We start from the raw sequence: 13,624 nt of genomic DNA on the forward strand, positions 1-13,624 counted from the left end.
CTTAGGTGACACTACTTAGGTGAAGGCAATTGCATCGCCTCAATCAGGACATACCCTGAACAGAAAGTCTAGGTCAGCCCATAGCAAATCCCCAAAACAAAGCCAAGACTCGACCAAAGGTTAATATTTTCTTCAAGATCTGTGCCAGCAAGCCATTGTCATTGCAGCTGGTATGTGGACTCATGACATTAAAACAGTCCCAATGGGTCTAAATTCAGTAAGAGAACTCATACGCCGGTATCAAAGCAAGTGCACACACCCTGGAAAGCTCACTCATATCTGGCTTGGAACAGTTAAAATGCTTAGCAACATCCGAATCAGAACTAATCAAAATAAACATCTGATTAAATAGCCGTCAGGTTACAATGGAGATTGATACCAGTGTGACTATATCAGTGATTGCAGAACCAGAACCAGACTTTAACAAAATTTGCTCTGGATTCCAACTCTTCAGTTTGTACGAGACATCAACTAGACCGAGAACCTATACTGGGGAACCTTTACAGATTAAGGGGACAACTTTGGTTTTGGTCCATTATGAGAAGCAGCTGGTTCAGTTCCCAGTGGTTGTAGTAAGAGGCTCGGGCCCAAACCTGATGGGACAAAATTGATTGAGAAAGATTCACCTGGATTGGGTCAACATTTGTTGATTAGGAAATGGTTGCCTGACTGAAGTCCTGATTAAATACCTGGAAGATTTTCAGGAAGGTCAAGAGACTATCAAAGAAGGAAAAGCTACCTTACATGTTAACAAGGAAGCAATTCCACAATTCAGCAGAGCCTGTCCAGTGCCATTTGCCTTATATGCAAAAGCAGAGGCAGAAATCAGGAGGCTGGAAAATAAAGGAATCATCAAACCAGTACAATTTGTGAAAGGGGCAGTGCTGGTCAGGCCAACTGAGAAGCGTGACAGCTTGGTTCACCTATGTGGGGATTTTAAACAAACGGAAAACCACCTCTCGCAGCTGGATAAATGGCCAATCCCACACACAAACAGCTGATACACAAAACTGGCTGAGGGGCGGGGTGGCAGTGGGGGCGGCTTGAGGCTATCCTTCACAAAGCTGGACATGAACCATGTGTACCTGCAATTGCAGGTAGACGAGTATGCTGCAGAAGTATGTGACAATTAACACCTGTTAGTGTTTGTCCCAACATACAAGACTGCCATTTGGGGTATCATCAGCCTGTGTGATTTTTCAGCAGATGAGGATAATTATGAGGTCTACCCAAGATCACCATTTATCTGGATGACGTGCTAACAACAGGGAAGACCAATAAACAGCACTTAGAGGACTTGGACACAGTCCTTAGACATTTCTCCAAGTCAGACATATGCCTTCGAAGGGAAAAAAATGCGCGTGCCAGGCATTCCAAGTGACCTATGTTGGCTACAGAGTTGACAACACCGATTTACACCCTTTGGTGAGGGTGATCAAAGATGCCCCAGGTCCCACATCTATACCCTGGTTCAATCTTTCCTTGAATTGGTGAATTATTATGGAAAACTAGGCCTCCATCTTGACACACTTACATCTGCTGTTGAAAAAGAGTCAGCCTTGGAAATACTCTCGTAGCCAAGATATAGCGTTTGGGGAAGTGAAGGAGCAGCTAACGTATGATGTGATCCCAAGCGAGATCAGATGCTGACATATGATTCCTCCCCATATTGTATTGGGGTAGTGTTGGCTCACAGATGGCTTGTTACAGAGGAATGCCCAACCGGTTGGGCAACCACTGGGAATAGTTGTTTCTGGTTTTAAACCTTCTGGGCATCCTTCTGGTCACCGCTGACAGTATCAGACTGTGGACACAAAAAAAATTTGGTCCTGACAAAAATAAAACAGCTGGTGGTGATGGAGAAACAAAAGGGCTGTCGCAACCCAAATTGAAACCTTTCTGGACTCAGGAAGACCTGATCACTGTAGAGGACAGCATTTTAAAATAGAGAGCAAGAGTTATTGTCCCAAGCCAAGATCGCTGCCAGATACTGGCAGAACGCCACCAGGGTCATTCAGAGATTTCCTAAAGGAAGATGTTGGCAAGACATGATGTCTGGTGGCCAGGACTGGATGCAGACATAGCCGCATTGGTGAGACAATGCCTAAGAGCTAACAAGCTGAAAAATTATCACCAGCAGCTCCCTCACATTCGTGGGAATAGCTGGATAAACACTGGACTTGGTTACACGCTGACTATGCTAGCCCTTTCACAGGGCCAATGTCCTTAGTCACTCTGGACACCCACTCAAAGTGGTTGGACATGCACAGAGTTCATTTGTCAAACATAGAGACAACGACGAGCATCTTTTGCAAGACAAGGACTCCTGGGAGTGTTGGTCACAGACAATGGGCCATCGTTTATCAGCAAGTAATTTCAGTATTTCTTAAATGGCATTTGGCATATAAGGACAACTCCTTACCATCCATCATCCAATGGTGTGGCTGAAAGAGCGGTTCAAATTTTGAAGGGAGGCTTAAAGATACAGCATTTGGCCTCACTAGATTACAAACTTCCTATTTAATTCCTATTTAATTATCAGACTACCCCTCATGCAACTACAGGGATAGCTCCAGTAGAGTTCCTAATGGGGAGAAGAATTTGCACCTGGTTAAATCTGATCTTCCCAGACCTTTTTTTGGGGGGGGGGGAGCGCAGTGGTGAAACAGCATCAGGAATGCAAATGTTGAATACACGACTCCTCTCAGCAGGAGAGGCAGTTTACTTCAGGGGATGAAGTTTGGTGCCAAAACCACGGAAATGGTCCTGTATGGTTAAAAGGCATGGTCAACACAATATCAGGTCATGTGACATACTAAGTTCAGGTAGGCAGGGCAGTCCAGAATAAGCACGTGATCCACATGAGAGCTGCAGGCTCACAATCTGGGCAAGAGCTTTAGAATAGCCGGAAAGGTTGTCAGAAACCATGACCTCCACCTCCACCTAGCATTGAAGAAACCTTCAGTATGAGATGGATATGGTGGATGTCATAGCCATGGCACGACTAATGCCTGAAGAAAAGGATGAATTTCTTCCAAGATGCTCTGGGCTCAAGAGGCGGGCTATGGTCCAAGATATACTGCCTGTATCTGAGGCTGAGCTGGAGGAACCAGATCTGGTATGAAAACAGAGAGGCTGCAGGAAAAAGAACAGTCCTGCATCGCCAGACTTAGAGGGGGAAGGACGTAGTGATTGTAATGAGGTCAACCTCATAGAATACAAGTTCCCTAATTGGGGCTGTTGACCTAGTCCACTCAGGGAATGCTAGCTGACAGGTATAAACAGGAGTGTCGGAGGAACTGTTCAGTCCGAGAACTGGCTCTGATGAAGCCAGATCAGTGTCAAGTACTATATAAATGGAAATAAAGGGTGACTTGGTGACTTGGTTCTTCCTCTCACCCATCCCTTCCTCCCACCCCAAGCCGCACCCCCAGCCACCTACTAACCTCATCCCACCTCCTTGACCTGTCCGTCTTCCCTGGACTGACCTATCCCCTCCCTACCTCCCCACCTATACTCTCTCCACCTATCTTCTTTACTCTCCATCTTCGGTCCGCCTCCCCCTCTCTCCCTATTTATTCCAGTTCCCTCTCCCCATCCCCCTCTCTGATGAAGGGTCTAGGCCCGAAACGTCAGCTTTTGTGCTCCTGAGATGCTGCTTGGCCTGCTGTGTTCATCCAGCCTCACAGTTTGTTATCTTGGAATTCTCCAGCATCTGCAGTTCCCATTATCTTTGGTGACGGGATAATGGCTTCTGTGGCGTTATTTCAGTGTGGATCGGTTAAACAATGAGGATCTGGTACTGCATTGAATGACTGCTCATAGACAACTTGGCTGGAAGGAGGATTTACCAGCTTTATCCTCACCTGTTCCTCCTACTTGTTCTTTGCTCTCAAGATAGTACTGACTGTGAAAAATGCAGCAAACTACTTCAAATGGAGACACCTGCTCAGTCAGGAGTAAACAGAAGGCGAGCGTTGTGAAATTAGTGAGAGTGGAGATTCTTTGGTAAATAGTTCACAACCTGAAATTTACTTTAACCTTTGAATTCCAATGAGAAATTTAAAATTGTGAAACAAACTGAAATTAGCTGACAGAAACTGCCTAACTGCCTGGCAGTTAGATGTTGATGTGCTATGATGTTCTGAATAAAAGCTGTATTAATGAATGGAGGAAGGTGAGTGGGTGCTATGGTATCATAGGTGTGCCTCAAAACCATGTATAAACAGTTATCAACTGACAGCCAAGTATTTAAAGAAATATAGCATCATATCAGAGTGCAAGAGTTCAGAATTTGGTGACATTGGATGCCAAGGGAGAAGGAATTGTTGCTTTTTGATCCTAATACTGATGTTTTCTGTAAAGTTTTAGTCAGGTTTTGTCCAGTATTTTAGTCCTTAGTGCAAGTTAATGTGCAGAAAATAAATAAGGCAAATGAAAAAGTGGTATTCTACATTATTTATAATACATTTAAGATGTGGTAAATCAAGTTGTATCAGGACTGCTGTATATGTGAATTCTTCAGAAGTGAGACCGGTCCAATTAAATTAATCTTCATCTCAAAACAGCAGTGTGAATTGAAGATAATAAAGTGTGAAGCTGGATGAACACAGCAGGCCAAGCAGCATCTCAGGAGTGCTCCTGAGATGTTGCTTAGCCTGCTGTATTCATCCAGCTTCACACTTTATTACCTTGGATTCTCCAGCATCTGCAGTTCCCATTATCACTGATGCAGTGTGAATTGAAACCACTTTGATAACAAAAGGAATAAGTCGGATCTGGCTCCAGACTTTGGTGACACCTCTTGGAATGGATCAGAAACAGAATGGGGGTCAGTGTGACCAACACTGTGCAGATGTCGGTAACCCAGGTCAGACTGACAATGAAGTTTTGCAGAAACCAATCTTATTTTATCCAGCATCTACAATGTATTTTCTACTGGAGGATAAAGTCCGGTAAGAGCCAGAATGTGGACAATGCCAATTTGAAGCAAGAGAAGCAGGAGTGCAAGTTATGGTCGTAATAGTAGAGCATGCTGCAATGAAGGAAATTTGATATGAGGTCAGAGTGACTGCCCTTTAAATCAAGGCAGCAGTTGACAGAGTGTGACATCAAGAAGCCCTGGAAAAATTGAAGTGACTTGGGAGAAAACTCTCTCCTGGTCATAAGTATATCTCGGACAAAGGAAGATGACTGTGGTTGTTGAAGGCCAATCGTTTCAACCCAGGAAATTTATGAGGTAGTTTTGTAAGACTAACAGTCTTCAGCTATTTTATCAAATACACCCTTCCATTATTTTGCCATAAGTGAGAATAGTCACTGATGATTGCACATTGTTGTTTGGAATTCTCTCTCCCAGAAGACTGGAAGTTCTGATTTGAGTATGTTTAAAGCAGAGATTGACAGATTTCTAAGTACCAAGACATAAAGAGTTATAGAAATAGGACTAATGTAAAGCATTGAAGTGCTTTAACAGCCAGGACTGTATTAAATGGCACAGTAGACTCAAAGGGCTGGATGGCATACTCTGTTTAGATCTTCCCATCTTACTCTGCTCAGTATTGATCACAGTTCATCAGCTACTGTAGCAGTTAAGGTCCAAATGAAATAAAACTTGGACAGCATTCAGACTGGCTGATTAGTTTCAAGCTAACCAGTAGCTAAACAGCTCCAAACAACATTTAATGGGAATATCATCATTACAATTGGCCAGATATTGAAATTTAGCAGCTGTGTAAATACAGTGGCTACTACAGCACGTCAGAGAATACAAACCCCTAGTTTGTGACATGCTTGTTCAGCCACAGTATTCATATGGCTCATCCAGTTCAGTTTCTGGGTAACTGTAACCTCCAGTGAGACATTCATCACTGAATGTCAAGGAAAGATAGTCAGATTGACTCTTGTTGGAGATGGTCATTGCCTGGCATTTGTGTGACATGAATGTTACTTGCTACTCATCAGCTCAAGCCTCGATCTTTTCCAGGACTTGTTGCATTTAGACATGGAGTGCCTCAGTCCAAACATACATGGCATACATGTGGTCAAAATAACATTATTACTGGAAATATACGGAGTATAAGAAATAAACTGAATGAACTGAACAAGAAAATTCAACTTGAAGAGTACAGAATAGCAGCCATTCCTAAGGCATAATTGCAAGGTAGTTAGGACTGGGAATTAAACATACCAGGTTGGTAAGATCAACAGCAAACATAGGGAAATTGGCATAAGGGAGAAAGCCTTAGTGATTAAGAAATCATACTACTATTAGGTAAGAAGAAGAAGGTAGTAAAGTCAGGCAGAATTTTGAAATAGGAAGGGACTTAATACTGTATTGAGCATTATGTACAGAAGCCATGACAGCAGACAGGTGGCGCCTTGTATGAATACAGATATTAGACAAGTATGTAGCAAAGGCTGAATGGTTTTCTTAGAGATTAGAATAAGCAGACCAGCACACGTCATAATGGTGGTGAATTTCTTGTGTCCAGGATCAATTTTTGCAACAATATGTCCTCGATCTGACAAACAGAAATGCCATATTTGATTCTATAAAGAATAAGCTAGTTTTAATTAATAGCCTACAATGCACGAACATCTACTCATTAGTGATCATTATATAATTGAGTTGAACCTGATGTTCAAAAGGGAAAACTAGAAACAGGGATTTATATTTTAGATTTCGCTAAGGATAGCTTCAATGCAATAAAGATTATCTGCAGTAATCTAAGCATATCTGTTAATGTGTAAAATGGCAGAATATCAGTGGGTGCCAGGAAACATTCTGAAAAGAAATTAATGTGTAAGTGGAACTTGCACAAAAAGTCTACTTACAACTGAAAAGACACAAATCTAAAAGGAAAAGTATTCAAAAAGATGAAACATAGCACAACTCAGGGAAAATGGAAAATACATAAAGAAAAGAGGAGCATAACAAAACAGTTAACAGCTTCAAAAAGGGCATTCAAAAATAGAAACTGCAAGAGAAATCAAACAACACATAAAAAATCAATATGAGTGAAAACAGAATGATAGTCCAGTAAAATGTGGGCCTGCTACAAATAGATATTAATGATGTTCTCAATGAAAGGAAGGAAATGGCTCACATGTTAAATCATTACTTTGCATCAGTATTCACAGTTAAGGAAAAGATCTGCATACCAGACATCCTAAGGAAACTAACATTATGTGGGTTAAAAAGTCACAATCAGAACAACAAACGAAGAAAATAATCACCCTCAGGAGTTACAAATACCTTGAATCAGATGATTTCTATCTCAGGATTTTAATGGAAGTCAGAAGACACGTTAAAGATGACTATTACGAAGTTCCACATTTCACTCTACCACTTAAGAAAGGTGAGAGAGGAAAATCAAGGAATTCTAGCCCAGTTTATCATTCATCTGTTGTTAGGAAATAATGAAAGTCGATAATTAAGGATAATGGAATATATCATCTTGAAAATTTTCAGCTGGTCAGTACAGACTTGTAAAGGGTAGTTCATGTCTACAAGTTGATTTATGTGTTTGAAGAAGTGAATGAAATAATATACTACAGAATATCTAAAAATGCTATTTGCATGGACTTGCAGAGGTATTTGAAGTCCCTCATAAAAGACGTTTAAGTAAAGTTGAAATTTAAGAAGATGGTGGTAACTTATTGAGTTGGTTAGAAAATTGAGACAGAGAATAGGGAAAAAGTGCAGATACACTATTTGGTAGGATGTGACCACTAAGTGACGAATGCCCTCCCCGTTGACAAGTTTTGCAGTGAAGGGAATTTAATTGAGTGGGAAGTTCGCAGTTGCCACTGCCATGATTAAATCAAAGTGGGAAGGCTCATGAGCGGCCTTGCTGCCCCTCCATGAATTGCAGCACTTAATTCACTAACTAATGCCCATTTTAGGACTTGATCACACTGCTGCTGGTATGGGGTCAAACAGCCAATGGAGAATTCAGCATGCAAGGCAGGATTGGGAGTGGAGCGGGGGTTGGGGTGAGGTGTCTTCATTGTCAAGCATATCGTGTTTGAATGAGCCAGTAGGCACCAGGAAATGGCAGCTAACTGACAGCCACCCCCTCCCTTGCTACCAGCATCCTTCCATCACAGCTTCTTTCTGCAATCCCATCTTTTACTCAACTGTTCTTTTGGCCATAGAGATTCTAGACTTTGGGAAGGTGTTATACTGACAGCAGTCACTGCATTCCCATTGGAACTGCTGAATATCTGGCCTCTGATTGGAAGATTCTGTCAATGTTGTTCTTGATTCTTCCGAAGACAACTGTCAATGATTAGCAGTTAAAATGATAAGCCTTCCCCAAAATCACAGGGCAAAGGGATTTTGCTGGCTGTTGGGTGGGATGGCAAGACCCCCCTTTCATTCATTAAAGCTGCCCTTGATGACCTACTAGGAATTGTATTGGGCCTCAACTATTTGATGCAATAATTAATAACTTAAATAATGGATTAAGTTTTTTTTTTCCAAATTTGCTGTATGTTGTAAGATGAAACAATGTCTCTCACTGGCACCGTGATATGTCATGAATTCTTGCCCATGGTCATGATATTGTATGTGCTAGTTGTATCCCTAATGACCATAAGGTGAATTTAATGCCACTATCCTCCTTTTAAGTTGGGACTGACAAGGCCTTCTCTGTCAAATGTAATAGAGGAAAAGCACATCATATTCTAAGGAGAACAGCCTTATGTCTTAAATAATATGTAATTTACTGTATCAAATACAAATTACATTAGTATGCTCAATATTGCTATTACGACTCTGAGGAGACCTAATGTTGGGTTGATCTCCTCTGAGAGCTACATCTATTCTGCACTTAAGATCATCAAATTGGGTGGAGTTTACACACTCATCAGCATTAACATTTTCAGAGCCTAATCTAATACTGACGCCACCAATATGGAAGGCATTTTAAACAGTATAGATGGAGACAAAAATCACTAAAAAAGGATAGTTTATGTGAAAATATGTAACTATGGCAAATGCATTTCAAATTTGTGTAAGGTCACCAACTGTGGACTTAGCAGGACGGAACCAGTTATTTTACATGTGGTGAAAAACTAGAGACTGTGAAGGCCCAAACACAGGTGGCTACACAAACTAGTAAAATGTCTTGAATAGGTCAAAAATAATAAAAAGCCAATGGAATGTGGGCCTTGATATCTTCTTCAGAATAAAAATGGGTAGACATCAATCTTCAATTGCATAAAGCACTAATCAGACCACGTCAGGAGTACTGTGAGCACCACATCTTTGGAAGGAAATACAGAACTTGGAGTCAAGACAACATAGACTTACCAGAACCATACCTCAACTCCAAGGTTTAACTTATTCAAAAGATTACGTACACAAGGGTTGTAATTCTTTGAATTTAGGAATTTAGGAATTGAGGGATTTAAGGAGATTAGATAGAGGAATAGATGAATACAGAAAAAAAAATCTGTTGATTAAGGAGTCTAGGTCTTGCAGATATTACCTGAAAATTAGAGGAATATGAAGATGTAAATTAAGAATACACTTCTACACTCAAAAAGTGATAGAAGTTTGAAACTCCCTTCTGCAAATGACAATGGATGCTAAATCAGGTGTTAATTTTAAAATTAAGATTAATAGATCTTTGTTAAGCAAAGAATATGAGAAAACTGTATACATGGAGTTAGGTCATAAGACAGTCATTATCTCAATGAATGGCAGATCACTCTGTAAGAGCCAAATTGAATAACTGCGTACCCAAGTTCCTATATTACAGTGCAAATGGAAAATTGCAATTACTGTCCTGTAGTCCCTTTTCAGTGTTATGTTGCATAATGAACTACTGCTTTGCAGTAGAGGGAACAGAGCCAACCCAGACTTATGTTATTTTTGATGTCTTTGAGATTCAGAAAAGAGACTTTCATCTCCCCAGTCAAGGTTGGCGTCAGCTCAGACTTTAGTGAAGAAAACACAATGGTCAAATTCATAACATGATCAATGCAAGTAACCCTTTGCCTTCTTTAATCCCTTAAAACAAGCTAATCTGATGTATGAATCACGTAATATTTACCAGCTAAAATAGTTTGGCAAACAGGGTTTAGAAAATACTTATAGTATTTAGACTATAAGATCATAAGATATTGGAACAGAAGAAGGCGATTTGGCCCCTCGAATCTGGTCTGCCATTTGATCAGGGCTTCTCAACCTCATTCTCTTACCCTCATAGCAAAACACTTGGTTCCCTTAGCAATGAAGAATCTATCTATTTCTATCTCAAACACATTCAATGGCTTGGCTCCACAGCCGTTGGCGGCAATAAATTCCACAGATTCACTATCCTCTTGCTGAAGAAATTCCTTCTCATCTCAGTTCCAAAGGGTCGTCCCTTCACTCTGATACTGTGCCTTAAGGTTATGGATTCTCCTACTAGTGGAAACATCTCCATGTCCACTCTAGCCAGGCCTCTCAATATTTTGTAAGTTTCAATCAGATCCCCTTCATCCTCCCAAACTCCTTTACATCTTAGACCTGGAGTCTTCAACCACTCTTTAAATGACAAGCCCTGCATCCCTGAGATTCTTGTAAACCTCCTCTGGACCCCCTACAAGACCAACACATTTTTCCTTCGATAGGGGCCAAAAACTGCTCATGATGTTCTAAGTACGGTCTGACCAGAGCCTTATACAGGCTCAGCAGTAGATTTCTGCTCTTGTTTTACAGTCCTCTTGAAATTTATGCTAACATTGAATTTGCCTTCATGACTGCCAACTGAACCTACATGCTAACCTTAAAAGAATCTTGAATGCAAGGCTCCTGCGTCCCCTTGTGTTTCAGATTTCCAAAGCCTTGCCCCACTTCTAAAATATTTCCTGCCTCTGTTCTTCCGATCAAAGTGCCTAACTTCACACTTTCCCACATTCTATTCCATCTGCTCGTTCTTTGCCCACTCTTCTAGCCTGTTCAAGTTCTTCTGCAGCTTCCCCACTTCCTCAACACTACCTGTCCCTCCAACTATTTTTGTGTCATCTGCAAACTATGCAACAATGCCCTCAGTCCCTTTGTCCATATCATAAATGTATAATGTGAATAACTGTGGTCCCAACGTGGACCCCTGCAGAATTCCACTTTTCACTGTCTGCAATCCTGTGAAAGATCCCTTTATCGCTACTCTCTGCCTTGTGCCAGTCAGCCAATCCTCTATCCACACCAGTATCTTGTTCTTAATATCATGCACTCATCTCATTTAGCAGCCTCCTGTGTGGCATCTTGTCAAGTCCTTCTTGAAATCACTGTAAATCATGTCCTTTCCCTAACTTGCTCATTACCTCCTGAAAGAATTCTAACAGATTTGTCTGGCATGACCTCTCCTTGATGAAACCACACTGAGTCAGCCCTATTTTACCATTCCAAGTACTCAACAATTTCATCCTTCATAATGGACTCTAAAATCTTATCAATGACCGAGGTGATTCCTGAAGCATCACCACCAATGCATCTACAATCTCCTTCACTGTCTCCTTCAGAACCCTAGGGTTAGTCCATCTGGTCCAGGTGAGTTAATCATCTTCAGACCTTTCAGCTTTCCCACCACCTTCTCCTTCGTGGTGACCTCTACATTCACCTCTGCCCCTGGCTCTCTTGAAGTTCTGGTGTGCTGCTGATGTCTTTCACTGTGGAAACTGATGCAAAGTACCTGTTCAGTTCCTCTGCTGTTTACTTGTCCCCATTACTTCTTCTCCAGCCTCATTTTCAAGCAATCTAATATCCACTCTTGCCTCTCTTTTGCCACACTATCTTTAAGATGTCTTTAAAAAACTTGCTTTTTTTATATTATCTGATTGTTTACTTTCATATTTCATCTTCTCCCCCATCATTGACTTTTTAGTTATCCTCTTCTGGTTTTTAAAGGTTTCACAATCCTCAGGCTTCCCACTAACCTTCAGCACATTGTAGGCTTTTCTCTTGCTTTTACGCTGTCCCTGACTTCCCTTGTCAGCCACAGTTGCCTCTTCCACTCCTTAGTATGTTTCTTCTTCCTTGGGATGATTTTCTTCCTTGCCTCCCAAATTATCCCCAGAAAATCCTTCCATTTGCTTTTCCACTGTCTTCCCTGCAAGGATCCCCTTCCAATAAATTCTGGCAGCCCCTTCCTCATGTCTTTGTAGTTACCCTGACATAATTGTAGTACCATTACATCTGATTCCAGCTTCTTCCTTTCAAACTGCAGGGTACATTCTATCATATGATGGTCACTCCCCCTTAACAGTTCCTTCACCTAAAGCTCCTTAATCAAGTCTGCATCACTACACATTATAATATTTTATAATGTTCTTTATAATTCTTCATAAAGTTTTATCAAATGAACGAACAACCAAACTGTAGGTGATATGAAAAACACAAGTTCCAAATTTGTTGAAGTAAGTTTAAAAATGGCTGATGAAAATCAGACAAATACTCAACGTGAACATATGATTTCATTGTTAAGACCACAGAAGACAGAATATACTTTTCAGTGGACCTACATTCAGGCATCGATTCACCGTGTTCAGTAATTTCAGGCACCATGTTAGTCAAATCATACTGTGGTGACATTCCTGGCTGGTTGGCAATCTCAATGTCTGCTGAAGGTGGGTATGGTGGGGGAGGAGGAATCGTTAACTGGGGTGGACTACGTGCTTTGCCTGACACTGGCGATGTACTTCTTGGAGGCTTAAGTGGCACCTGATGTCCAGTAATACCTAGATAGGGGATCAAGTAGGGTAATAAGTATGTCTGGGGTATATAACTGAAAGCCATGTTATCTGATACAATATTTTAACACAAACAGATGAAAAGAAGCTAGCAATAATTAAAAATATCGTACATCTGAAGCTCTCAGCAACATTGACTGTTGGCAAAAATATAGATGATTTCATTGCAGCTATGTTATAAACGAATTATTCCATGACTTATTGTTTCATGAAAAATCCAGTCTATCATTCATTTTGCTATTGATTGAAAAGGAACCGGAAAGACGCGTCTAGCTACAGGCTTGTCTTCAGTCCCCTATTTCAGTATGTTTTCATGATGAATTGCATAGTGTGCCCCTCTTTGACCCCTTTGCTGGAAGCAACTTTCACTGCTCCGGTTAATCTCACAATAAGCATAAAGAAAAACACAACTTTGCATTGGATTCTCCACAACCTTTTGGACTCAACATCAATAATTTCAGATCATAAATTCCACCTTCACTTTTTTACATTGCACATCAATAATGATTCTGTGTTTTTTCCATTTCAGAACTTATAGAACCATTCTATGTTATTGCCTTGCTTGCTCTGTTAGGATTTCATTTGGCTAGCACCATCATCCTGTCTGTCAACTTACCCTTCCTGCCTTCCCTTATCAAAGACATCCTCTGTTGTTCTTTCCTCATCTTTGCTCTTTTCCTGCCTTTACACTTAATCCTATAAACTCACTTAGGCATCTCTGCAGCATCTGAAATCTTAACATTCGGTAGAATCTTTTTTTGGCTAAGTGTCAGTTTTGTTGAGTTTTACCAAAGGTTTCTCTCCACAAGACTGAGTGAGATTTCAAGTTTCATCTCTCCAAATATGCCTCATTAACTACCTACTCTAACCCGACCCCTTG

The 13,624-nt window shown here is 40.9% G+C and overlaps 1 protein-coding gene across 10 annotated transcripts in view; it reads right to left on the reverse strand.

The window, feature by feature from the left end:
- The window catches only part of cobl (cordon-bleu WH2 repeat protein), a 308,135-nt gene that overhangs the window by 85,192 nt on the left and 209,319 nt on the right, over positions 1-13,624 (reverse strand). For 8 of the 10 annotated variants that reach the window (XM_048552683.1, XM_048552656.1, XM_048552647.1 and 5 more), the window contains one exon: positions 12,517-12,732. The exons of the other annotated variants lie outside the window; for them this stretch is intronic. In XM_048552683.1, coding sequence (XP_048408640.1) covers positions 12,517-12,732 — 216 coding nt within the window. The remainder of the gene's footprint in view (positions 1-12,516; positions 12,733-13,624) is intronic. 10 annotated transcript variants of the gene reach the window in all.

Source organism: Stegostoma tigrinum, chromosome 2 (genome assembly GCF_030684315.1).
Source record: "Stegostoma tigrinum isolate sSteTig4 chromosome 2, sSteTig4.hap1, whole genome shotgun sequence".
NCBI classification, from domain to species: Eukaryota; Metazoa; Chordata; class Chondrichthyes; order Orectolobiformes; family Stegostomatidae; genus Stegostoma; species Stegostoma tigrinum.